Source organism: Python bivittatus, unplaced genomic scaffold (genome assembly GCF_059951505.1).
Source record: "Python bivittatus isolate LINGU-HERP-01145 unplaced genomic scaffold, Pbiv_v1 ctg000070_np1212, whole genome shotgun sequence".
Lineage (NCBI taxonomy): Eukaryota > Metazoa > Chordata > Lepidosauria > Squamata > Pythonidae > Python > Python bivittatus.
This window is the reverse complement of record NW_028277034.1, coordinates 7,453,790-7,481,670: the sequence shown is the minus strand read 5'-3', so window position 1 is coordinate 7,481,670 and position 27,881 is coordinate 7,453,790. Positions and strand designations below refer to the sequence as shown.

At 37.0% G+C, this 27,881-nt stretch overlaps 2 protein-coding genes across 3 annotated transcripts; one reads left to right on the top strand and one right to left on the bottom strand.

The window, feature by feature from the left end:
* Window positions 1-35: 35 nt before the first annotated feature.
* Window positions 36-13,327, bottom strand: UFSP2 (UFM1 specific peptidase 2). Of its 2 annotated transcripts, XM_007423696.4 has the most exons (12): window positions 13,154-13,327; window positions 11,720-11,798; window positions 11,092-11,275; window positions 10,929-10,992; window positions 10,453-10,610; window positions 9,162-9,354; window positions 8,051-8,197; window positions 6,547-6,711; window positions 5,349-5,473; window positions 4,084-4,160; window positions 1,591-1,715; window positions 36-304 (listed from the first exon to the last, which is right to left on the bottom strand). In XM_007423696.4, exons 1-12 carry the CDS (start codon window positions 13,199-13,201, stop codon window positions 218-220), a joined length of 1,452 nt encoding a protein of 483 aa, XP_007423758.2. In that variant the 5' UTR covers window positions 13,202-13,327; the 3' UTR covers window positions 36-217. The 2 variants fall into 2 exon arrangements, with proteins under 2 accessions (XP_007423758.2, XP_015742791.2); XM_015887305.3 differs by lacking the exon at window positions 36-304 and having other exon boundaries at window positions 1,590-1,715; window positions 4,084-4,156.
* On the top strand, window positions 13,316-22,969 carry CFAP96 (cilia and flagella associated protein 96). The gene is made up of 8 exons (XM_007423694.4): window positions 13,316-13,647; window positions 14,889-15,045; window positions 16,130-16,352; window positions 17,968-18,105; window positions 18,204-18,279; window positions 19,061-19,240; window positions 20,387-20,559; window positions 22,417-22,969. The coding sequence occupies exons 2-8, from the start codon at window positions 14,946-14,948 to the stop codon at window positions 22,463-22,465; spliced, it is 939 nt and encodes a 312-aa protein (XP_007423756.2). The 5' UTR covers window positions 13,316-13,647; window positions 14,889-14,945; the 3' UTR covers window positions 22,466-22,969.
* The last annotated feature ends 4,912 nt before the right edge of the window (window positions 22,970-27,881 follow it).

Here is a 27,881-nt window from a genome sequence, read left to right as displayed (position 1 = left end):
TTAGATGATAAAAGCAAAAAGCTGTTCAAAATTAATAGGATATAATCAGATTTTATTTGAAAAATAATCTTATACATAATTTGCACTATGAAATACTGGAGCAGTACTTTTATTTCAGTGGGGGTATCATGAGAATCTTGATATTAAATACAAATAAATCATTATATATACAGAAAGTAGCTAGTTTATTACAGTATGTATCATTCAACACAGGTATTCAGATACATTTTGGTCGCTGAGGTAGACACAGATTATAATAAGCATCTTTGTTCCAAAAATCTGGACCCTTCCAGCCACACCAACCCTGTAAAAAAGGGGAGAGAAAAAGAAATTCAATGCTTTAATCCATTGCTGGCATGTTAGTGAAAGAGTTGGTTTTTGTTTTATATATTCATACATGCACAAAATGCTTTAAAGCTATAATCAAAGCTACTCAGCAGCAAGTTTATGCATTTTGAAATAACAGGATTGTATTTGGCTTATGGCTTTGTTCACTAGGTGTGTGTTTACAACATAAGTATGGCCAGTAAACTCCCAGTCATAAATAAAATAAAGCTATGCATAAAAACAGAAAACAGCCTTTGCCAGAGATGAACTCTTATTGGTTGAATTTGGGTAACAAATGGCAAAACAATTATTGCCAAGAAATTACACTGAATTGATGGATGTGCCCTTAAAATAGTCAGGACTCAACCTCAATTCAAAGGGAACATTAACTTTTGATAGTTTAATATTAAAAAAACAGCTTTTGTTTCCATTTTGATTTCCCAATATTAGGGATTGCATCTAACTCAACAATGTGTTTAATCTGATACTTTACTGAAAGAAGCTACTGAATTTGTTTAAAAAAGAAAAGGTTAAGAATAAAGCAATACGCTGAATTTAAAACCAGAAGTAATATAATTATTTTCTTAAAACCACACACACAAAAAATCTGTAAGCAACTGTTTCGCAGACTTTTAATAAGTCAATAGAAAACCAAAGTAAGTTTCAAATGTGTAACAGTTCACCCAGAACATTGTGTGTTAGGGTCATCCTAGTTGGAGCTTATGAAAACATGCTGAGATTTTTTTCCCCAGAAAAGTGAGTCAAAGCAGAATTTGAAATCAGTAACTTGAACATGGTTTCAAGATTATTCTCACTGTTCAAGAGAAAAATTTACAAATAACAGTATACATTCTGTTCTGGCTAAAAGAGAAAAAAAACACTTTATTCTGACTCTCTGTAATGAGAAAAAAATATGGAAGCTATACATGTTTTAAAACTAATTTAAATTCAGTTTCAATATGCTAAACTATTTTCTATTTAAGATATTTCCAGTTTGTACTGAAGAAAGCAGCAGTGTTCAAGAGGATTTTGTGAACGTGGTTGCATTGGTTCATAGGTTAATTTAAACAAAATGGTGTGTTATCACAGTACAGTAATATATTTCTTTAACAAGACCTTTCTCCTATGTGGAAATTAAAATTGGGAATTTTATACAAAATACCAACACATTTATGAACAGTGAGTATGGATGCAGTACTTAAACAAACAAAACAATAAAATCTCTGTTTTTGGCAGTTGAGTCAAACGTGAAAGGAGACTCACCTTTTCTAATATAACATGCAGATCCTCAGCACCAGTGTAATGTGGGTCCAGAATCAAAAATTTAATGTGCCCGGTGATCTCATTCCATGCTACCCCTAATATAGTGTGGGCCAAGACTCCACCACCTATATTGGGAAGGCAAGAGAAAACATACAAGCTGAAGCAGTGCATTCAATTGCAAATTACTATTGTTGGACCACCAATATATACAGCTTATTTTCAGTGTCCTTTGCTGCATAATGAACACATTGATTCCCAATTAGGGACTGCTTTGTGCAATGGTTTCCTCCCTTTTAGCAAGACAGAACTTCCATGTGGACTTTCTTCATGATCAGATGGTGGTATGCACCTTGTAGGTCACACAACTTACATAGCCTTTGGGAATGGAGGTCAACCCTGCTTCCCAACCATATGGTAAGTACCATCCTTGATAAAAATATTTTTATAAAGTTTATAAAGAGAACATGCTTAACAGGAGTATATCCTTGCTACCTCTTTCATTTGTCAAAATAAATAGCAAAGAACACAATGTATGGATAATTTAGAAGGCCACTACACACAGTTGTGTTTGGAAATTATGTCCAATTGAGGGCTATTCCTTTCCAAAAAGGCACAGAAACAATCAGTGTCAGATGCTCTATTATCTTTTATCTTGCCAAAGATCCTAAGATCTTTTTTCTTTAGGCACTGCAACACAGGAACGGAAAGGAAATCACAGGTCAGCGGGGGGTTTTCCTATCAAGTTGCTTAAAAACAATCCAATAAGATAATAAGCTAAAATAAAGCCATGATTCTCAATCCTGTGTTTAATTTTTTTAATTAATTCAGCCTTTTAACTATATATTGTTATATACATTTCCTCAGAAATATATTGCACTGTATTCATTGTAGCTTATTTTAATGAAAGAGAATATTCACTTTGTAATTTTCTTGCTTTGAATCCTACAATCACTGAATCCTACAAACGTAATAATTAGATGTAAATAAGATCTATTCCAATTATGGTTTAAACCTCATAATTTCTAAATCATGTTTATTATTCTTAAGGGCAGACTCATTTTAGACATTAATTGTAAACATGGATCTTAGGAATGGCAAACATATTTCTTTTTCTGTAATCATAAGGAAGAAGGGGAAGAAATTGCACATACCTTGTATCACACAAACCATAATCTGGTTTATTAATATTTGGCATAGCATAATACATTCCTTAGAATTGGAGTGGGAAACCAACCAACCAACCAGCCCACAGTTATAGATCAAGGTTTCTTTTTTTAGAATGTGGTAATATATTTCAAATACTTGAAAAACAGAAGCATGCTTATTAAGCATTACCTTATTTTTTCATTATTAAATACATATTGTTTTATCTGTAGATGGTTAAAGTAAAAAAAAAAAAATTAAAATACCCCTAGAGTACCTTGAAACAATATGATCAAATGAGAACTTGAGAATAGCCTGGGAAAAGTCAACTTTGGAAATTTCTACAGATTGTTTGATATTATTAGCATATTTATCCTGGGTTTTTTTCCCTTAAAAGAGTTTGAAAACTTGCTCTCTTTTGCTGAGCCAAACTTTCAAACATTTTTTGTTGTGAATTATTTATAATAGTAGCAGATTCATTTTCAACCAGCATGAAATTTCCTATAAATACCAATGAACCCTGTGATAATGAAAGTCGTTATAAGTCCCTCCCCATTTTTACTAGGAAAGAAAGAATTGAACAAAAATAATTCTGTCAATTGCTATAATAAAATTGAGGTTTAAACAGAAAGTAATGCAGAATTTCTAAGAATGTAAAAGAAAGTGACATAATTCTAGAATGTTAATTTGATTTTCATTCTACAAAAGCAAATTTACTAATTACAGTTCAAGTAAATAGGCCAAAGAATTCTGGCTGAACAAAAGTTCAGCTCTTTTCCATCTTAATTTTCCTGCCTCTTAAACTTTCAACTTACGCACTTTGTCAACCTCTTCTGTAACTTTTAATACAGAATAAGTACACTATGCTCCAGAAAAGCAAAGGTGCTGTAAAACTAAGCCCAAAACAAACTACATTATGGCTTAGCATAATGTGTGAACCAGGTATGTTGTCATGGTAGGACTCAAATTGAATTAACATGGAGCTGGCAGGTTCACACGTTAATTGGGAAACACCACAAAATTCTGGGCAGACAGATCTTTGCACTTAAAAAAAGCCATACAGAAGGAAGAATGGCACACACATTTATAGCATATCACATGAGCAGGTATTCCAATGCCTGCAACATTTCAAAATGAAGCTGGAGGATGCTCTCTGTCATCTGCAGGAACAGATAGTTTGTAGCTCTTTATAAACTTCATAACTTTCCAGAATCATGTTTTTTTAAAAAATGAGTGAACATTCTAATACACATTCTAAAATAATATTGTTCCGGGGAGTCAAAAAGCAAATCAGGATCTTCAGTCCAATTCATAAACTGCCAGTAAAATATTTTAAATAAAAAAAATTACCAATCATCACTGGTGTTCCTTCAGTCTTGAAATGATTAGCAAGTTCTCTTCCTTGAGAGGCCAGTTCAGATCCCTGGCTATGAACAAAAAAAATATAATTAGCACTAATGCTAGCACTATTAGCACTAATGGTAATTTAGCACTGGGAATTTGAGAAAGAGGTATAATGAAATATAGCAGCCCCCATTCTCAGGTTCCATCAATTAGAGTCAAATCAGGTCCCCTCCATGTAACTTTAACAATGTAATTGTCACAAAAAAGTCAAGAAACTGTGATGTTTCACCTAATGCCCCCATAATTTTATGCACAATTAATTAAGCCTTAATTTTGTTATTTTCTGGATACATCTCCCATCCAGCCTGCCTGCCTGCCTTTATCCCACCTTTTGTTGAGGAGCCTAGGTAATGCACATAGCACATCTTCCTCTCATTTTTCCCACAACAACAGTGAAGTAGATTGGTCTAAGAGGGAATGGTTGACCTAACGTCACCCAGTGAGGTTCTCTAGCTGAGAAGGGACCTGAACCAAGTCTTCCTGATGCCAGTCCATTGTAACACCACCACATCACACTGGCTCTCACCTGGGCAGTGTTGATATGGATCCACCATACACTAATGTAAATATGTGAACTGACAAGTATCAGGTATGAACAAACACTACACCATATTCATTTGCCTATAATGAGATAGATTAAGTTGTATTTGTCAGAGCACCAATTCTGAATGTAGATTATAGAACTTGGTTTTCACTCTGAAGTTGCTTAAGACATCTTTGGGACTGTCTTCCTGCTGTAATGTCTTAATAAGGTCTAAATCACACTGTATGCTATCTGTACAATAGCTAGGAAAAAAGGAAATAAATTATGTATATGGAATCAATTTTACTATGCTAATTATTACACCAACAGTACCAAGATTGGGTTGAGTACGAAAGAAAATACTACTTTCCTAATGCCATTTTAAAGTTAACTGCCATTATGTTAAGCCCTCTAGAATTAATAGATTTTTGTAAGATTTTACTAATCAACAAAGTACATAATCAGTACTCATGCAGGTACTGACTCCAAAGTCTTGTAAGACAGAGATATGAGCTTTACCTGTGGTTTAGTAGTACATGAATAGTGTGTTCCTTGAAAAATTTACCTGCAAATCCTTATTTTTCAATCACTTCATTTTTATACTGTCTTTCCTCTAAAAAGCTCAAAGGTGTACCATATATAAAAGTAAATTAACACAAAATTGTTGGTGATTGCTACGTAGTCTTACCTGACAAACAGTATCTTTGAAGTTATCCCTAATAGCTGACTCAGCACAAGTTGCACTTCAATAGAACCAATCCATTGGCATGATCCAAGAAAGTTGGGTGGCTTGTCTCCAACATTAACAAGTGCCTTCAATCGTGTCACAAGAGAGAGATGGAATAGAATAACAGTCAGTTGCACAGGATTCTATCAAATCCAATTTATTAGAGGCCAAGGGGTAAGAAGGGGATTTTATTTTTAAAAATTAAATTAGCTCAGTGCTTCATGCAAAATAGTTGTGTAATATAATAAGCATAAGTTTCTTTGGCTACATCAATATTAGCAGATCATTTACAAGGTCACACAAACCTCTCACACTTGAATTGCTCCTCCTAGAGTTTACTTGTAGCTACTGTAGGGTCACTATTAAAATGTAAAATGTAGAAAACCAGCCACCAGATATTCCAACAAGTGAGCCTCAAGCTGAAATCTAAATTGGTACAAATGAGGAACAGATTTACAGCTTGGTGAGAACCAGGCTTAAGCAAAGACTTGGTAATCTTATGAATTACTGCAGTGATGGAGCACATTCATAATCTACAATCTAGAACAAAGAGTTGCTTATAAGGCAGGCCACCTTCAGAAGGCTGAGAGCTACATGTGGACACCAAAATGTTGGGTACATAGGTGTCTGGAGTGGGGGAAAAGAAAGAAAAAATCACAATGCTGCAGTGCAAACTCTATTTCTTACATACTTGCGTGCAACATTTATGCAAATACAGAAGGGAAGCTTGTATTGCTATATGATACATGTTTCATAATTTTGGCATCATAATGGATAGCTGCCATTGCCTTTAGTCAGGTACCGTTCCTAAAACCACCAAAAATTATCACATGGTAATTTTTCATTTCATAGAAGAAAAATGTGATTAGTTATGGGACTAGAGAGTACTTACATTAACAATATTTAAATGTAATTATATGTAAATATAAGTGAAATCAAAATTAATTTTTGTCCTGACCCCAACCCCAACTTTTGGGTATAAGGCACCTGGCTTGCTCCCAAAGTCAAAGATGCTCCCCATAGCCAAAGATGGCCCTCAGCCTGGAAAAGTTCATACACTACTGATTTAGAACTAGTGTGGGCAGAAGTGCTTAAATAAAATATTCCATTAGTAGTAGCTGTTTCCTCCATGGAATCCAAATTTAGAAATCACCTATACCTGCTGTATCTCCTTGTGTGTAGGTATTGCTTTGTCTGTGTATCCCTGATGCCTGAACCAGGAACATATAGTCTGCAGAGATCGATAAGCACAGCCCCATCCATTATCATCAATACAATCTTGCATGTAATGATGATAACTATATGTGCCATACACCAAATATACCTGTGTCCGAAAAAAAGAGCACAGTTTATACATGTTAGGATAAGTTTGCATAAGAGTTAACATATTGCCTTTGAGATATATAGATAAAGATATAAATATAGATATATAATGAAACTGAAAATAATTTGTTGTTGTTTGAATATTCAAGCTAAATTTTCAAGTTTAAAGGCTATTTTTAAGTTAAAGGTTGTTCAAGTTAAATTAGGGAAGAAGGTCTGCAAGTGGGGATTCGTGATGATTAAGGCCATGGAATGAGTCTGTCTCTCCTGATGCTCCCAGTTGGAACAGCTGCTAAGAGAAGATATCACAGCAATTCTGCTTTCAAATTAAAGTTCGGGAGCAAGGATTCCTCTAAAAAGTCAAGGTGTACAAAGAGAACTTTGTGAGATTTCCCAACAAGATCTAGCCAACCGCTTTTGAACAAATCAGAAACAAAAGTGTACGCCAGTAGATGAGGACTGATGGTTGGGTGCCTTTAATTTCTGTTAATGTTGACTCACAGGCAGAGGAAGAAAAATCTGATATTTGTATCTGTAGCTTCTGTTCTCAGTCTCTAGTTTTAGCTGCCTTAGGGCTTTTCTGCACTGCAACCTTCAGCTGCTTGTCTCCCACACATAAACCAGCTGGAAATGAAGCCAGCTTAAGAAATCCTTTTTCATCTTCTACCCCCCATTTCTTCATTTTGGCCACTCTGATGGCCAGGGTTTCTTTTTGGACTGTGGTTCTCATGGCCCCCAATTTGTGGATCCTCCTGCTTCTTTTCCTCTCCCACCTATGCCAGGGAAAGCAGGTGTCAACTCTTTTCCTTCTGTGGGTGGGTCTTTTAGAATGGCGGGGGGGTGGGGAGAACAACAGTTTTTCATGGGCTAAAAAGGGAAAGTTGGCAGAACTCTTGTCAATTTCACCCCAGTTTTTAAAAAACAACAAAGAAACAACATTTTACTAATCCCCAAACCAAAAGATCCCCCCACTCCTCCAAAGGTACAGCCTTTCACAGTAGGCAGCCCAGTACAAAAAGGCTGTCAAAGGTGGGGGTGGGTGGGAGTAGGGTGGTGCATAAACCTGCCAGAGCATGCCTCCACCAAGTGGAATGGAGGCATTTGTTAGGATGGAATGAAGTGCAGCGGGTAGACTGCTTACACCAGTGGAGAGGGAAAACACTACTTTTGATGGGTGGAGGTCCCCTTCCCAGCAGCCAAGGGGCAGGCTGAGGAAGACATCATCCATTCCTGCCCTCCCCAAAAGATCAGTGGGCTGCCCTCATGCTGGGGCAAGCAGAAAGTAAGGGTCAGCCATTAGACTTGAAATTAGAACAAGGAAATGGACAAATGAAACTCACCATACCAGACTCTATTCCAGGTGGATTGAGATGCAGATGTGGGTTTCTGAGATACCCATCTTTAAAAGGTTCATCAGGAAAGTGGTAGGCATTAGCTCTTCGGAAATAAGGCCTATCAAGTGGTAGATTAAATTGCCCATGTAACTCCTAAATGCAAGGCAAACATGGGCGAGGATGAGTGAGTAAATCAATTAAAAGAACCATCCATTTTTTTCTGCTTTACATTGACTATACTTTCAAAATTAAGACTGTTTTATTATAGCTTAGTGAATTGCTTTTTTGTCATTAGTACAAAACTGGCATGTTATAATATTAAGTACCTTCCCTATAATGAGCTCTTACTATGGAAAGATCATTTGATACATTTGATTCACTAGGAGGCCAGAAAGCTCTTTCCCTGTATTGATACAGTCAAAGCAATTTAGAAAATATACCAAACCAACCAAACAAAAGAGAGAAATTAAAATCAACCAAAACAGCCATTACAGAATGAGAAACCAATCACAAATTTTAGCCAAATCCACATTCAAGCAAAGGAGCATCCTTAATCTAGGGGCAGAATTTTTTCACACACACTTAAGAACATAAATACTGTAGTCCTGCTCAATCAGGCCAAGGGCCATCTTTGGTCAACATTTTGTTTTTCACACTTGCCAGCCAGATGGTTCTAGGGTGTCACAAACAAGAAGTGCGGTTAGATCCTCTCCCATCGTTATTCCCGCTACTACTATTTGGAGACACGCTGCCACACGCTGGAGGTAACTCTGAATCTGTCTGCCCTCCATTAATGCATCTAAGCTGCTTTTAAAGCCAACCAAGCTAGTGGCCATTACCAAATCCTACAATAGAGAATTCCCAGAATAATTATGCACAATGTTTTCTTTTGTCTGTTACAAATTTCCTTCCTTGGAACCCATGAGGCTTCCTGCCCTACTCTTTTATACTTCAATTCTTTTACTTACAAAAAAGTAAAACACCTTACATGCATTAGAATCAAATCAACTCTTGAAATTCATGTTCAGAGGAAGGGAAACATGTATTAGTAACCTTGTATGATTTAAGGATCAATAAAAGTTTAATCATTCAAAATATTTTGCTTAGCATCAGATACCTTTCTGTAAGTCTCCAGCTGATCGTCAGAAATGCCTGTAGGAAATGAAACTGTTACTAGATGTTTTTTTCCTGGTAACATGAAATGAAATTGTTCAGGCACCACAACTGATGTTCCTCTCATATGTTGCAAAATGCATCTTTCCACATCTGCTAGCTGTGTGTGAATTGCATTCACTAGGAGGCTTCTCACACTGTAAAACATCAAGGGAGAATAATTTTTTCCCATATTCCATTCATTAGATCTTCTGCACTGAGAGTAAAGCAATTCCTATAGATGTTACAGAACATGCACTGGTAAAGATGTTTAGCAGTGTACTGTCTGATTTACATGCTTGGTCTCCAAATACATTTTGGAAATTGATATCTGCCTTTCAATTCATTTGTACTGTCAAATGAGGCTATACTGTAATGCATTCATACAGCAAACCTAGAGAACTAACTACAAGTTTTTAAGAATCTGACTCTTATACTGGATTCCTAATCCATTTTAGAAAAAGGTGCAGTGTTCCTCAGGAAGCATTTCAGGATTCTGCAGGTGAAATCCAATTTTGAAGCAATACATTTTGGGATATCAGGCAAACTACTTTACATTGTGCTTCTAAATATTCTTCAAACTGTATTTGTAAATGAACAGTAATATTAAGACTGAATTATAGCAATGCATTAGTGATGTTGCTCCAGCTAGAACACGATATTGGGGGTAGGCTGTTGTAAAGGGCAAGTTACTATTAAAAATGTATCCCCGTTTGAGGGCACTGCAAAGTATTTGTAGTGACATATGAAGTTTGAGGCAGCTTAGGACCTGTGTTTGATATAACCCTAGTTATAGATGCCACATCTGTGTGGAACTTGCTCTATGGGGACCAACATGTGGGAGTTTCTACTCCAAATGCCCCAATTGTGAATTCCCTCACTGTTCAACTACAGCTGGCAGAAACCTTTTCTATCTGAAGCATCAACCGGTCTTTCAGTTAAATTGTGGTCCTATGCCTTTCTGACTTAGTTGTGTATTAACATTAATTGTTGGTTTTTAATTCATTGCAACCTGTTTTTGAATTTTTTAATGACAAAGGAGACAGAGTTTTTTAACAAATGAATAAATGAAAATGCTACCAAATGCCTACACCAGCTGATAACTATAAAACTCACTATAAAGGAGAACAAACCTACATTAAAGTTGCATGCCTGAAAATTCTCACCATTCGAAGATTTGGGATGTGCATAATCCTACAATAGAAACAAGCTAAAGAAAGGTTAAAAATACACCCTCAGTTACAGAACCTACTTACTTGCGCCATGTTTCTTCAGGAGAAACAGAGACAACAACATCAACTGGCAATGTCATGCTTACGTAGTGATGCTCTTTGCTTTCCTTTTCAATGACTGGAGCCAAAGGCTCCAATGATGTTGTAATTTCCAACATGAGATCAATATTTACTATAGTTGGCTGAAAATAAAGAAGATTTTAATGTACACATTGTAATCTAAATCACTCCAGAGGTACTGTTTCCCCAGCAGATGAAGTCACAATGTGGGGGGAAAAAGTTAGATCAGAAAAGTGGCAGGGAGGGAAACCCATCACCTTTCCTAGGAGTCAATTTCCAATATAAATTAAAAAACCCAATATTGATTTCAAAAGAAAAAAGACTAAATATATTATGCTTTTCACAAAGACTTGCCTAATCAAGAAACAGACTTGGAAATAATGGATTCTTTTTTCACTTTATAGGAGAGTACATGCTATAGCAAGGAAAGATATACATACCACCTCTTGTAACTTTTTATCTTTCTTTCTTGAAAACCTGTGTTTAGTCCCATCTTGTTCAAATCTGGAAAACAGTGGCAGAATGAATGTATAATGACCAATTATTATATTACCTCCATCCCCACCCACAAGAGCATTATTATTTTTGTCTAGCCATACTCACTGAATAAACTGTAGTATCTCCTTACAGGCAGAGTCATCTGAAAGCTCAGTTGCCATTGAGTTCATCCCACTGTTTGGCCACAAATATACTGGGCTGTGACAAATCCTGAATACCAGCACATCAGAAGCCAGTTTGGCTGAAACATCCCTGAAAATGTATTTCAGTGCCTCTTTTGTGGAAGAATCTGAAACCAACAGAGAAAGGAAAAAGAGATGAAATGGACAGGGAGCTAGCTGTAGATTTTAGGTAGTCAGAATTATCTTAGAAAGAAGATAAGGAACAATCGTGTGCTTATCCCTTAACTAGAAAATGGAAGAAGTGGTTCTCAGTTAAGCATTTCAACATGAAAGAATTTCCTAATAAGAGCAGAAAACCTATGAAGTAAACTGCCTAGCCATCTGGGCTTCGGTCCTTAATATACTTGGAAAGGAGAAAGTTCTACTGAGAAGAGTAGGACTTGCTTCTGAATGAACCTGCCCAGTTATATTATTCCAAAAAATGTGTTTCTCATACTAATTTTGCTAAAATAGTTTTTGTTGATACAGTGGGGTCAAAATTACCTTTCCAACTTTTCTACAGAAAGATTCTTTATAATATAACACAGTGTCTGGTATTTCTACAGACTCACCATCAGTAGTGGCTAACTGAAATGCAAAATCCAGGCCTCCTCTTATTCTAAAAAGTATGTCCATAGTTTCTAAGATGACCTATTGGAGGGAGGAGGAGAGAAAAAACAATTAACTGAACTGTTCCTGGGTTGGTTGAAAATTTTCATAAATTGTCATGGGATGTGGCTCAAAGATTCAACCTACCATCTGAAAATCTAGCAACTGAATGATTTTCAATTACCATGATTTTTTTATCCACAGCTGGTTGAGTAAGACATAATGCTATGCTCACACATTATCCTAAGCTATCAAATTATAGAGATTGAGTTCCCACAATACATTGGCCCAAGATTGGGAACCATCCTAACCATTCTGGAGTGATCAAGGCCTCAGTGAGTCTGGCAATAGTCCAAAGTGTGGGGGATCATGCTACATATGTGAAGAGGACTTCCCATTTTTATTTTTTCTCCAGGATATTTGTGGGGATGGTTTGGGAGGTTTCTTTTGTTTTTTTAAATGTTAAGCCTATTTTAGGGTTTCTGCTACAGTGTTTCTTGCTTCACAGTAGTAGGTACCAGTTCCTAACTTGTAGTAATAATGGTCATAAGTTCCAGGATCTGCACAAGGAATATGGAGATTGTGTGCATCCCCAGGCCACAGGATGACCCCACATGGAGTGTAAGACCCTTAAATGAGATACAGGTAGTACTCATTTAGTGACTGCCTCAGACAGTGACCATTCACAGCTATGACAGTGATGAAAAAGTAACTTTGTGACCAATGCCCCCATTTATGACCCATGCAGCATCTCTCTCTCAATCACGTCTTCACCATTACAGTCAGTTAGTATGTGTTGTCCTGTGTGAAATTGTAAGTACAGTTGCAGTCATGTGATTTCCCACTTAGCGACTGCTTTGCTTAATGACTAAATTTCCAGTCCCAACTGTGGTTGCTAAATGAGGACTACCTGTACATCTTAGCTGGCCTTGGTTGCTTCTGTTATTATGGTTATCTCTGTGATTCTGTTATTCCCTGTTGTTTTTTAACATCCCAAACGGTTTATTATTTTATCATCTTATTCTAGCTTTATTTTTAACTCCTTGCTGTCAAGCTTCTTCAAAAGGTTAAGGCCCTCAGAGGCGCTCCTGCGCAGTGGGCAGCCGTATAAGTCTAGGAAATAACAGAAATGCAAACCCGTTGGGTCAAACTGCCTGTGCGACCGACCGGGCACGAGCAGCTCTTCTGTGTCTAACTGCACCTGGGACCAAGTGGGGGTTGCAGGCGGCCCCTGATGCCCCCCCCAGCCGAAGCTGACCGGGCAACAGCTGCTTCCTGACCTGAGGAAGCGCTGGGGATCGGGGGCTCCGCAGAGGCCCCGCTGCTCTCGAGGCAGCCGAGACAGGGATGCCCGTCCCAATTGCAGAGCGGCGGCGGGAACCACCAGCCTCACTTACCACGTCCGTCAGCGTCAAGCTGGGAGGAAGCGATCGCGGCAGCGGCATGCTCCTCCCCCCGATCGAGGCTCCTCCCCCACAAGCTGACACGTCACTCTTCCGCTCTTCTCTCTCTCTCTCTCTCTCTCTCTCTCTCTCTCTCTCGGCACAACAAACCAAGCGACGCGACGACGGGGCCGCGGAGCTTTTCCGCTTGTGTCGTTGAAGCTGCCGAACTACGTTTCCCGACGTGCTCCACTCTCAAGGCGCCGCCGCTGGCGGGATCCTTTGCCATGACATCATCGGACGGGGCGGAGCGAGGAGGGCCGGGAGAGGCGCCCCTCGAAACCACGGCAACTGTGCATCAACAAAGAGTGTTCGAGGGCGGGAGGAACCAAGCGCTGCGAGCATGGAGGGCTGGGAAGAGAGGGGCGAAGGAGGCGGTCTTTCCTGCTGAGCCAACTAGCCTTTCTTGCGTGGGGGAGGGAGAGCGAAGGAGGGAGGAAAGCGCGAGGGTGAGTTATCTGTCGGAGACCCCGAGGAAAGCGGTAGCTGAGGGGAGCCTTTTGCAAGCTGGCGCCCTCAAGTCCTGGCTGCGGAGCGCCCCATCTCCAGCCAGGCTGAGCCTGCCCATTGGTGCCTGGGAGCCAGAAAGTTAAAGGAAGGGAGGGCATCCCAAAATGCCTAATTCCCTCCGGGTATCCCCTGCCAAGCCCTCGCTTCCAGGCGTCCTCTCCGTGCTTAGCGTGTACCTCGTATCTATTTGATACAGCGGGCAGAGGGATTCCATAGTTAGATTAATGTACTAGTTTCGTAAATCTGCAGTGCTTTGGGGGAAGGTGCAGTAAACTGTTGTGCAAAAAAAAAAAAAAAGTGTGGCACAGCTCGTGTATTGGTACGACTTGCACGGGGTGGGGTCCAAGAGGATTTCAGGCACCCTTGCGATTCGCAAACAGCTGATACAGTAATTCAGTGAATGTTTTGGTGAAGCTTTTTTCTTCTTTTTCTTTTACTGCTTGACCCATGACTGGAAGGCCGGGGTTTGGTCTTTATTCAGACTCGTGTCAGGGATCCGAACTTGGCCAATTTCACAGGAAACGCTTAGGTTTTCAAGACTAGCCACAGCTGTAGATTACTGTAAGGGGGTAGGGTTCAGTAAAAGCTCTCCAGTTCTATATGGTTAGGTTAGGTTTAAAATACCAGGCTTTAAAGGTTGTCCCAGAATAATCCCAGAATAATCTTTAAATCTTTTGATTTATCTAAAGTTTTCATTTTGATGAAAACTTTAGATAAATATATTCCAATGAATTTATCATCAGAAAGTTCTATTATGCTGTGATTGTAAAAAACAACAAACCCCCCCCCCCCATTTTCATTGTGCTCTGTTTGAAAAAACACTTTTTCAGAAAAGCATATATTGAGTTGTAAAATAAATATACAATTAATCTAGACAGGGATACTTACCACACTTGATCTTAATGAAAAGGCTGAGAAGCAGTAGGGATACCTAGAGCTTGTCCTTTTGCCGGATACATGTCCTTTTTGCTATTGTATTTTATTGGTTTGAGTCTTTGGAATTTGAATATGAAGATAAGGTAGAAAAGTAAAATACCTGGAACTTCATATTTAATGAGATTTTTGATATTTGCTGTCCTACTTACACCAGTTCTTTAGGAACATTGGATTCACAATCATTGTTTTGAAGTCAGTAATTTAAAGAATGAAGCATGTAAATGTGTATCCCTTTTCTTTCTAGGAAGTGTAAGACATCTGAACATTTTCTAGAGTAGAAAGTTACCATACAGAAGTAAACATGCCTTCTGAAACGGGAAAAACAGACATGGAGAGGATTGGCCTCTTCAGTGAAATGGAATATATTACCATTGGTGATAAATATGCCTCACCATTTAACCGTAAGTACATTTTTTCTGTTGTATTCATCAATACAGGAGCATGGACTGACCTCATTGTACTACAAGAAGGGCCTTCCCTACATTTGACAAATCCAACATGTGGGATGGAACATGGAGTGGAGCTAAGATGGGATGGCTACGGTAGATTGATTTACCTTCACAAAATACAAGGCAATGACACTGACACTGTCTTTATGCCTGATATGTTTATAGATGTCCTAGTTGACACCTAGATGATTAATTTAATTCAGGGTGCCACTGTAATTCTCTGCTCTTGCTGTATCCCCCTAGAAAACTGGCATATTAGTCAATTTTGTTCTAAATGGCTCTTATTCTTTGCCATCTCTATTTATCCCTAGTTGCTTTAATTTTACATGTTGCTTCCTTGTGTGTCTAGGATCCTTCTATAGATTTGGGGAAATGTGTTTTCAATACTTTATTATCTGGATGGATATCTTTTCTTGTTTGTCTGTTTGGATAATTTCTTTAGGAGTAGAAGTTAGACTTAAAGGATTTTCATTGGGGGTTTCAGATAGAAATGTGTTATTTACAGGTTTTATGCTGTCCTAATGGGACAGACTATGTTTTGTTTTTGCTTGGTTGTTTCTTTTCAGTGTTCTCTGTAAGATAGTTATTCATATTTTAGGCAGTGAGATTTTCGAACTCTTGGGAATGGAGCATTCTCTTCTCCCTACAATGGTAGAACTAGCTTTTCTGATCTGTAACATCTACCTTTGGGAACAAATGCTGAATCTTTAAGGAAAAAGACCAGGTTTGAACAAGTATTTTTTCGTTCAAACCTCAGCATAATCTTTTTAATGGTCATACATGATGATTTGTATTGAAAGCTGGTTCTTAGAGCAAGTATTGAAAACAATTCATATGTTTTCATATTCAAATTCAAAACAGCTCATATGCAAAATATAAAGCAAAGTAAATACAATCTTCCTTGAGTGAAACTCAACTCTGATGACTTTATAGACATTTCCATGCAGTTTTTTAGCTGCTTTCTCCATGGCAGAATTTAAAACAAAGGGTGCTATAATAATTGAATCAGTACTAAAATCGTTTTCTTATTTTAAAGGCCCTTTTAATGAAGCTGCAAGCAAGAATAAACAAATGCTACCTGGTGGTAGCAAAGAGAAAGGAGGCACCCAAGCAGGATATTTTGATCTTCAGTTTTCACGGGTTTTTGAAGGTGAAAGTTATTCAAATCCTGTTCAGTTAAGGAGAAGATACCGATTGGCTGAGTCAAAAAAAAACCTGGGAAGCAGACCCTTTCTTCCCAGTAATGGAGAGAAATTGCCGTAAGTTCTGGAAAAGATATTACTGTAATATAAATGCTATATGGCTTTTGTCTACTTATATTGATATTTTCATTTAAAAACATACTTTAAGGATACCTTTGATATCTAAGTTGCCACAAACCTGGCAGGATATTTCATTTCCTGGTAAACAAATATTTATCACTGGATCTCTGCTTCCATATTCTAATAATTCTAACCTTCTTTTTCTCCAGATTCCCCCTAGTGCCAAAAATACCTTTCTTCCTCTGAGATGGCTTATTTTAATTTCTGCCAATTTTCTTAAACATCCCAGAAGTCATTTCTAGGAACCACTCTGAATATGAAAGATGGGAGTGATGGGCACATTTTGAAGGATGTAGGGAAAATCTATGGAGATGTTTCTCTGATTCTGAACTACCATGTGTTATAGTTTAATTCCCATATTCCACAGTGGACCATGGTGGGTGGGGAAGGATGGGAAGAAATCTGGCATATGCAAAGGATACCAGATTGGGGAAGACTGCTCCACTTTTGCATAACAAAGGTATCACCAGGAGAGAAAGGATTACCTATAATACATTGGACCAGAGCACTTGCTCTGAAATGGTATGAGCAAGAAAAGAAAAATCAAACAGCAAAGTACAACACAATAAGCAGCCAAAAATAGGTTGGATCCATACTGTGCTAAGTGGCTTATTTCATTTTCCTTTAGTGTGATATATAAACCCAGCCACTGTGGTTTGCATACCATGGTTTATGGTTTAGTTTGCATATGAGGGACAAGCTTTTTTTTTTTTATAAAGGCTCCCAAGGGCTGCTGGGAAGTGTACAGTCAAAACTATAGAATAACTGATGGCTTATTTCTGCAAGCATACCAGATAAGCAAATAAAGTAAATTGTGGTGTGTCTATCATATTTTGGCTATGCAATCTGAGAGAGCCTGAAAGGTCTCAAAAAGGGATCTGGGAGAACTGCATCTACGTTGCTTGCCTCTGGCTTAGTATTATGAATGAATCCAGGTATAGAAATCAGATTTACGCTACAATGTTTACCTAACCAGGGATGGGCAATTTTTCCCTGTCAGGGAATCACCTCTTGTTTTTTCTAAATAAAGGTAATCAAAGTTGGCATAAAGTAGCATAGTGGCCTCATCAGAGAGAGCAGGGCTCATTTCTCCATCACTTTTTTACTGTTTAGGAAGTCTGGGGGGTGATTTTTGCCAAAGGAAGAGTATTAAATCTAATAAAGACTTAGTGCACCTATTTTCCCCTCTTTCTTTGAAAAAAAAAATGCTGCAGAGTTTTTGGTGTTCCAGAAGCTGCAAGAATGAACATAGGGGCTGAGTGTGGCCTGAGGATTGTCTACCCAATCTAACCTATATACTTTAAAGCAGATTCCAATATGTATATGTGTCTATTCAAAAGTAAGTCCACTGACTTCATTTGGCCTTAATTCCAATTAAGAGTAAATATCATTGCACTTTAATGTATTTTTTTAAACACAGGGCAGTCACTCTGAATAGAACAGATATACTGGGATTGTAACTAGTTTATCTGAAGCAAACAAATAGCTTATGTTACAATAAATTGCACATTTAATAGGGAATGCTAATCTCTATATTCTTTCTGTATCTCAGGTGTGGTATAGGAACATACTATGGAACAATTGGTGGCCCATGTGCCTACTTCAGTGGTCAATCAAAAGATAAGATTCCATATGTACAACCAGGGAAAAATCTATATACCAATCCAGGGAAGAAAGGAACTGGCTATGGGTAAAACATTCCAGAAGTATAATATCAAATATATCATTTTTAAAATGTAAAAGATAGTTGAATGTTGCTGTTAACCACTGTTTTATTTTGGTATCTAGGTATCCAAATCTCACCATAGGTAAACCATACATGCATTCAGTTGAATTATATGACATAGGAAGAATAAATTTTAAGGTAAAATTCAATTGAATTTTTATTTTATTTTATCTAGATTGATAATATAGTCTATCCTTTCTAATTGGATCTTATTTTACATCATATCATAAAATTATACATCATTAATCTTTCTTTGATAAAGAAATAAGAATATTTTTGCATATTATTTCAATATATGTGGAAACTGTATATTCTGTTTTATTAATTTATTAATTATTATTTTCCAATCTCAATAGTTAAATATTTTTGATGTCATCAATATGGTAAGTGGTTGGATGGTGGGTCTTTGCACCTCTCATTGTTAAGATTGACTCTGTCAGCCAAAAAATTATGGATACTGTCCCAGAAGTGGTGTGGACTGCATTAGAGCCATATATGGATTAAACTTGTATCCTTAATGTGAAACCCTGTTATGGAAGGCCCCTTTAAGTGGTGAAGGAAGGGAAATAGGGAAATCCATACTGTTTTTTATTACTACAGTGAAGAACATTTCCTTCTTGTACATATTTGCTTTGATGTTGTGATGACTGAGGTCTTGTCTTCTACATACGTTGCTACAAATTGTTAATCTTCGGATATAAATATGTCTCTAATGCTAATTAATACTAATTTCCTACCACTTACTGCATTTATAAATTCAGAAATGCAATCCCATGTACGTTTGCTTAGGAATAATCACAGCTGAATATGGCTTACCCTGAAGTAAGCGAGCACAGAATTACAGCCTTAATCTTGTCTCTAGCTTTAGATAAGCAGTTGGAGAATCCAGTGTGACATCTTCCATTTCTGATTTGCCCAGAAAATATCTGAAGAACATCGTCATCTGATGAAAGGTGGACCATTCAAGCTAAATCTCTTTCCCCGAGAATATTTTGATATGAATCCTTACCATGATGACAAGCCGTTGCCTGCACCAAAAAAGCCACTTACAAAAATACCAGTTCAACAACCTTTTAAACCAAGCTCTCCAGCTAAAAAGGTGTGGTTGTTAACAAACTTCTCAATAATTTTTTATTGCAGATATTTTCCTTTAGCTAAGAAAAGATGATATGTGTGGTATTTACTGCAATGTAGTGGGCTATATTTATGAGGAAAAAAATAAAATCCCACGTAATTTTGGAAAATAGTATGTCTATGGAATCATCGTAGCTTATTCAGATTTAATCCAAATAGAGATCTAAGAGGTGACCCATCCTGGAACCCCTTCCTTCACAAGGTGCAGTTAGATCTAGGAAACCATAATTAGAAATAAAATCAGCAACAAGAACCAAAGAAAAATTTCCATAGATGCTCATCTGTGATGAACCAAAACCAAACACACACTGTCATGCTTAATGTGTTGTATGAATCAAACCATTATGGTTGTAAACCATGGCTTTTGGCTAGCATATTGTTTGAACCCATTCAGGTGCAGTGTATTCAGTAACCAAAGTTAAATTATGATTTACTGCAATGTGTGTAGCTATAATTGTGTATTAAATCAAGGTTCCTGCCTTAATTTTACATCCCAGTGTGGCTTAAGCAGAGTAGGTAGCCATGAATTTAGATCAGGAAGACCTAAGTTCAAATTTCTGCTTGGCTGTCAGGTGCACAAAGGCTGAAGTACTGTTCAGTACTGTTTCTAGCCTTCCCTCACAGTGTTGTTGTGGAAGTCAGATAAGTACATCTTGAAGGAAAAATAGATTATTGTGTTAACTAAATTAGGTCATCTAGTATTTGGCTAATACTATAATTCAAATGCTACATTAAAACGATAAAAGATTCCTTCAGGTTAAGCTTGACTCTTGGTGACTTAGAGTATGTTCACACTGTTACCTTGGCAATAGTACAGAAATGGTTTACAGTCACCTTTTTAGGATTTTTTCCCCCTAGCCTGGCCTATAGCCCTGGCATTTCGTAGTGATGCCACATCCAAATACTATTCAGGACTGACCCTATTTATACTATATTTATACAAGAGGCCAGCCCTTGTAACTCTGTGATTCTCTGAGAAACATGATGCTGTACCTTCATATTACTTTGCACCCAGCTCAATAACATTGCTAAATCCATACATAGTGTTTGGTGTGGGTGAAGTATTCTTTCCTAAGTCTGCAGTATTTAACATTTCTTCTTGTCCTTCTAGCCAGGAGGGATGAAAGCAGGCACGTTTGATCCATTTCCAACCCATACTGCAGACCCATATGGGGTTAGGTTGCCCAGGGCTGTCACAACTAATAAACAAGGAACAGTGTTTCACCCTAACCCTGGTACTAAGAGCAGACCAGTAAGAAGTATTATGGCCTTAAACATTGAAAAGTAAGTATTGCCTAACTGCACTATTTAATTTCTAGGAAAACTTCTGCAGTAGATATGCTCCAACCTGGTAGCTGTTCCCTTAATTTCTATATATTGTTCTATGAAGACTCTCTTGCTATTTACTCATTTGGGAGGGAAATGTGTTTCAGATGGGTTGAAGAGTTTTTGTTCTATTTTATGTAGTTGAAGCTTGAATCCTGGCACTGGTGAATAATAGAATAATTAAGTGCTGTTTATTTAAATGTGGTGTCCTGGTAGAATTGTTGTTGTTGTTTAGTCGTTAAGTCGTGTCCGACTCTTCGTGACCCCATGAACCATATTGCGCCAGGCCTTCCTGTCCTTCACTGCCTCCCTGAGTTTGCTCAGTTTCATGCTCATTGCTTCAGTGATGCTATCTAACCATCTCATCCTCTGCCGTCCTCTTCTCCTTTTGCCTTCAATCTTTCCCAGCATCAGGGTCTTCTCCAAAGAGATCTCTCTTCGCATTAGGTGACCAAAATATCTGAGCTTGAGCTTCATTATCGATCCTTCCAATGAGCAATCAGGGTTGATTTCCTTTAAGATTGACTGGTTTGACCTCCTAGCAGTCCAGGGGACTCTCAAGAGTCTTCTCCAGCACCACAGTTCAAAGGCATCAATTCTTCGGCGCTTGGCCTTTTTTATGGTCCAGCTCTCACAGCCATAGCCTGGTAGAATTAGCTGACCCTAATAAAATCATTAAGAATCTACACTGTGCCTGACTTATTAGGCCAAATGCACTGTAACTCAAAACAGTCATAACAAAACTTCTTTACATACGTACCTACCCACCTTTTGGGGCGTGCAGCCCTAAGCAGAGCACTGAAAAGGAGTAAGAAATAGTAAGTCAAAGAAAAAATATGACATAAAGAAAAAAAAAAAAGGAAAGAGCTAAGACTAATTTACACTAACACCACTCACTATGCTGCTCTGTATCTTTCTATTGCAACCAGTCCTTGTTTCCACCAAACCCATTTACTGCTTCATCCATTGCCTTTCATCCTCACTTCTTTGAAATGAAAAATGTGTGTCTCTAAAGGCACACAGAAAGCAAGAATATTAGGTTTATTTTTATAGGATACCTGTTTTACAGGCCAGATCTGCACTTAACATCAGTCTGTTTAAAGCTGCTTTGAACTCTCCAAGGCTTGACATTCAAGAAATTTGCTTGCTAAGTAGTATGTGGTTTCTCTCTTTGTGCAAACATCTGCAAGAACGGGAGCTGAACCCCCCCTCAAGAAATAGCTTATCATAGAACCTGATAAGCTGATGGTAACTTTAATGAAATGGCTATAACATGAAGATTGCCTAACTTATATTCTTATTCAGGCAAATGAATGAATATTCAGTCCTGTCAAATAATTTAGTGGTTGTCATACCACATACACACACACACCTACCTTCTTTCCTGCTTTGCACCTTTTGTTAGCTACCAAGGAAGTGTGATGCTAATCCAGTATGATGGAATACAATGAGTTATGAGAAATAGAGTGGGAGAAGAGGAAATTTATATTCTGGAAAAATAAACATAAGCCTACGTCACAAAATATTGCTATACTGAGCAACTGGCTGAAAAAAATCTGAGAGAAAAATGTTTGGGGTCAGTGGCTGAAAGCAAATTGCTTTTAATCTGAACTTCATAGGATCTGAGTTAGAAAAAAATGCTGTATTACATTTGATTGAAGAAAAAAAAAATCAAAACTTGGAGTATTACTAGATAATCCATAAGATCCAGAATAGTAGATTTCAGGCACTCTTGAGAAGGGAATTTTTACCTGGGGAAAATAGAATGTATATATCAATTAAATCTTGTGACACTTCCTTGCATTTACATTTCAGATCATTAAATGCAACTAATTACACGAATCCCCGTGTGATGTCATATTAGCTGCACAAAAGCAAGGTGAATGAACTTTCTGGACTGCAAACAGTAACAGCTCAAAGAAATAAAAGTTTTGTGGCTGAGGGAAATGTGTTAGATATAGCTATCTACCTTGAGGGTTTTATAAATATAAGAACTAACTGATAAGATATTTACTGATGATATGTATAAAATGTAAACTAAAATTTGATATAAATGTTATTTAAGTTGTATGTATCAGATAGTAAACATTATTTTTTGGTTAAGTTTTTTTCCTACCTTGAAAAGAACAAATACTATTATTCATAGTTGTCTTGTGTCTTTTCTTTAATCTGAACATAGTAATTAAATAATTGCTCTATTAAAAAAAACTTCCCAGAATTCTAAATGCTCTAGAACGGAAACAAGTAATAACAACCAGGGCAACTATACACTGAAAAAAATCAAATATTCTTTAGGTATTTAAAATGAAAGCTGAACATTCAGCTTCATAATATCACTGAGAAACCAGACTTGCTGGCCCCTTCCCCTTGACCTATAGCTCTTGAATATTTGTGGTGAGTGAAAAGTCCAAGTTTTCCTTTCACTGTCCTCCCAACCGTGTGCTATGAAAGTCATCCAGTGAGCTATTGAATCCCACAGTTTGTGGTGGAAATGAAAAGGAACTAAAGAATCAGTGGCTATTAATCATCACGTCTGTATTTTATCTCCAGGAAAAGAGTTATCTGTCTCCAAATACCAGTTCTGGGAAGCATCAGCAGGAGAGAGCTGTTCCCTTTCTTTCATACTAATGAGCATTTCTGCTGGCTTCTGATTGGTTGCTGTAGGAAATGGGATGCTGGATTACTTAAGTGTTTTTGATCCAACATAAGTCTTTCTATGTTAAAGCTGAAGCCTGTGCTCATGCAGAAGTAAACCCCACTGAAATCATTGCAGAGTCTTTCTGAATAGGCATATATGTACTTGGGCTGAATGACCACCTATGACACTTTCATTCTCATTCCAATCCAAAGACAATATGTACCAGCTTTGAAGGGAATGCAATGTAGGATACAACTTGAGATTCAGTTGGACTTTCAGTGGGTTTATCTCTTGAGCTGAGTTGTACAGAACTGGGCTATTTGTAGAATTATTGACAAAGTGCTTATAATTATTTTAAAATAATATTTCTGACTGAGATGCTATTAGTGGCTTATATGATACAAGAATTTTAGGTGACCTGCATTAACATAAATATAACATTTTGTCTCCTCTGTGAAAGAGTAATCTCTTCTAAAATAATGCATGATCTAAAATTATACCTGTCTTTTTATAATTAACGCATAGGTACTTTTCATTGATTAAAACTCATGATTAACCAAGATGTTTGAATAGCAAACCTAGTATTACATTTGTCTGGTTTAAATTTGTTTTGCTCTAACCATGAAACTAATGTATATAACAGCATTAACATGAAAGCATTCTTGGTTGATTTAAGTTTTAACACATTATTTAAATTTTAATTTCATCAGAAATGCTATTGCTTCCAGTTTGTAATTATTTATATATACACACATGTATGAGGTTCTCTTTTCCATCTACCACCAGAGATTAATTTATGTTTCTATAAGTTGTTTAATTTCTGATAGTTAAGCCCTTTATTCTTGAGTTGAACATTCAGAAATACATTTCTTTCTTAACTTCTTTGCTCAGAATTTCAGAGCACTAAGGAGCAGAGCAAAAAGTACTGCATTTCTTCCACACAGTAACAGGAAACCCCAAGTCACCAATGGCAGAGATGGCACAGCTGAATGAAAAAGTATTGTAGTGACTTTGCCATGACTTGTCTCTGTATTGAGTTCCTCTTCCAGTTTCCTTTGATTGGGAAAGTAGTTAAAATAAATTAAGTTCTAAGGAAGGAGCTATATTGATGTGATTTCTACAGATGTTAGGATATACAAGATTTCCCCACTGGAAGGATAGCCCAAAGATGCCTTGAGAGTTTGTTCCTAAATATGTAGCTATCATAGCGTGCAGTAAGTCTAGTATGATGTAACTGAATGGTCACTAGGTGCTCTTGGTTCTTAATTTATAGAAGCACTAAATGACCAGAGGTTGTCCTCAAAAGACAGAAGAAGCAACCTTCACAAAATATGCTTATGTAAAGTCCCTCATGTAAGAATACATTGGTGATAAAAAGTGTCAGCTGCAGATGTATCTTGCAGATAGCAACATTCCAGTCTCTACAAGACCTTCCATAATTTGAAACTAATGCATATGAAAATTAATCCATACAATGATGTAAAATCTCTTTCCCATTCCCCGGGAAATCAAAATAAGATAATAACAAGATAATAGTCTTTTGATATCAACTTCCTACTAAAAATTAATCCTTCCAAATCTATACTTTTGTCCCATATTCTTTCAAGACAGTCCTTTGCATGCACTTTAACTTAAGACCTAGATTTCAATGGTATTTATTCTCAGGAAAACATGTAGCATTGCAAGCTGAACCAGTTTCCTACTGTAATGTAGAGCTGTCCTCCTAATTTGAGCATGTTGTCCCATTATTTGTAATCATACTTGAATTTTCCCTTGAAGATATGACTGAGTATAAATTAATTTGCCTTCACTGTGATTCGCCCTTCAGCACTTAAAGAAAAAATATTATACTTAGATTTTGGAGCAGAAGGGTTTAGTTCTGCTGTGACATGGAATACTCTACTTCTTGTGCTACATTGTGAGATAAGGAAGCTTCCCTCTACATCTCTGAAGCCCAAAAGACCCAGACAACTATACAAAAGAGTGAAGATACAGAAAACCTCGCATCTCACTTTCATGTCATGAGAGTAAGGCAGGGAATGGATGAGGACATTGTGCTGGGCTAGGGAAATCAGATAAACTACTCAGCTAAGGTAAGGCGCAAGGGAAGGGGGCCTTTTGTACTCTTACAGTGTATTTACAAAGGTTGTGCTCAATCCTGCACATTACAGAGCAGAAAAAGAGCCAAGGAATGTAATGGGGGAAGATAGGAAGGTAGAGAGGAGGAAATACCCTTTTCAATTTGTTTTAGATGTATTTCAAAATCCCCATGGCATCAATTCAGTATTTTTCAAAAGTTAGTTAATGATATAACCATTATAAACATTTTTTTCAAATATATTAATGTAGAATACATTTTCATATGCAAAAAAAAGTATCTTTTTCACTTAAGATCTACAAATACATTGAAAATAATTGCTTCCTTCAATAAAATTCTGTGTGTTTATATAAAATTGCCTGAAAATGCTGAAATTTATCAATTACCTCTACGGTTGCAATTTTGTAAGTTAACAACATCACAATGCTGTTATCCTAATATGTGTTATGAGTCTTGTATGCTAATTTAGGCACTGCATTTTTTGGTTAGTAACATTTTTATGGAGCAGGCTTGGCTTCTGGAATGGAAGTTTCTGTGTGTGTAGATTGACATAGACATCTACAATGAGAAATTTCTATGAGAGGTTGCTCATGAATAAGTGTCCATGAAATTGAGCCTCCATTCTTGAGGCTGTCATACAGACTTCCTGATCCAACTGCCAGTGGATTGAACACAATGAAAAGATCAATGTCTGTCTAAGGATCTTTCATGGTCTTCTATCATTTTAAGGAAAATAAATTTTTGCAAGATACATTTTCATTAAGAATTTTGATTATAATAGAAATAGAATAGAAAGAAAGAAAGTAAAAAGTGCAAGAAAAAAGAGAGTAGAAAAAGTAGGAATACAATAAAGAGAAAAGAAATATATAAAGAAGTGACTTCCAACCTTCATCACAACACGTATAAACAAATTTAGTGACTCTTCATTCCCTCTAAGGTTACAAACATTTATCCCCTATCCCATCTCTTATCTGTAGACAAATCCATAAAACATCATCCTTTCAGTCCTGGTATCAGCAGAAAGTCCATGAAGGGTTGTCAGAGGTAACAACTTATCTTGTTTAACCTTGATCAAATAATCCAACTTCATATTCCTTTCTTTTGCTTCTAACAGTCTTAATGCTTAATTCATTCAAATATTGTTGTAAGATTTGATTTCTCTTCATTTCTTCTTTGTCCCATTGCACAGAATTCTTCAAGACTTTAATAAGCCTCTTTTGTAAATCCAAAAGGAAAAATTACTGTATCCAAGTCACTCTCTTGTTTTGTCATTTGTATTTCCCTTTTAAATTTTAAAGCCTCAGCCAATTTCTTTTGTAGATCCTGTGAAACATCCTTTTCTAAGTCATTCTCTTGTCCTGTCAGTTGTAAATCCACTTTTGATACCATCTCTATCTTGTCAGATAAAATTTGTTCTATACCTGTCATTTCTTCAATAACATCTTTTGGACACAGTCTATCCATAGAAGCAGACATCGTTACTGACATTGTTGTGGCTACTATTTTCTGATTCCATTCTTCAAAAGTCTCCTTCAGTATTTTCATTGTTAGAACATTTTGCATCATTTTGCAGGTTTGTAAATCTTTCCTCTAGTTAAAAATTTTAGTCCTCTCTAGTGTCCAGTTTTTGAAATCATGAAATTGCTTCTCTTTGTTTTGTATTGTAAAAACTAAAGCAATCTATTGCCCATGAGAAGCTGTTTGCTCTTTATAACGACTTCCAAAATCTTACTGTAAAAATTTCAATATTCCAATTTTATCTGGACCCTTAGTCCGTTTATAACTTTCTAAAATCAAAATCTTATTTAGCTTTTTGCTCTTTATTTCAGATTCTTTAAATTCTTAAGCTTATGATTAAATTTTTCTTTCATTCAGGATTGAAGGCAGACTCACCTGGTGTTTTCAGATTTGTCAGTCTGAAGTTCTCTAATAGCTTAGAAGTAGTTAAAGAGCAATTTCCGAAAGTGATTAGAAAGTAAGTTTGCGAACTTAGTGTCCTTTAAAAGTCTCCACTGTCGTTGTGAACAAGATGACTAATCCCATTGTCTCCCAGTGCTCAAACCTGTGAAAAACTACTGTCCTGCAGTCTCCTCGCAAGGAGTAGCCATCTGGAGCACATGCGGGCAATTTCCCAAGCTCTCCTTATCCAAAGAGATTCCAAGGAACCAGTCTACTCACTGGCTCCTCGGTCTTTGCCATGGTCATTGACTCGGTTTTCGTAGAGCCATTTTCAGTTTGCCATGCCTCCCCCAAAGTCCGCAAGATATGTTTTCATTAAAAAATATAAGAAAAAAGTAACACCCTTTTATGTTTAATACAGTAAATTATTTCAGTTATAAGATTAGTAAATTAGAAAGACTGTATTGGTAAATTAGAAGCAAATACGGTCTTTTAAAAATTTTGCATACTTATAACCCAAATTTCTAGTTACAGATTTTGTTGATGATAATAAATGTGAATCTGGGTAAGAGACATAGCAGTTAAGCAATAAGAAAGGGAGGATCTGCCTAAAAAAATTGTTTGAACACAAATAGACAACTGATA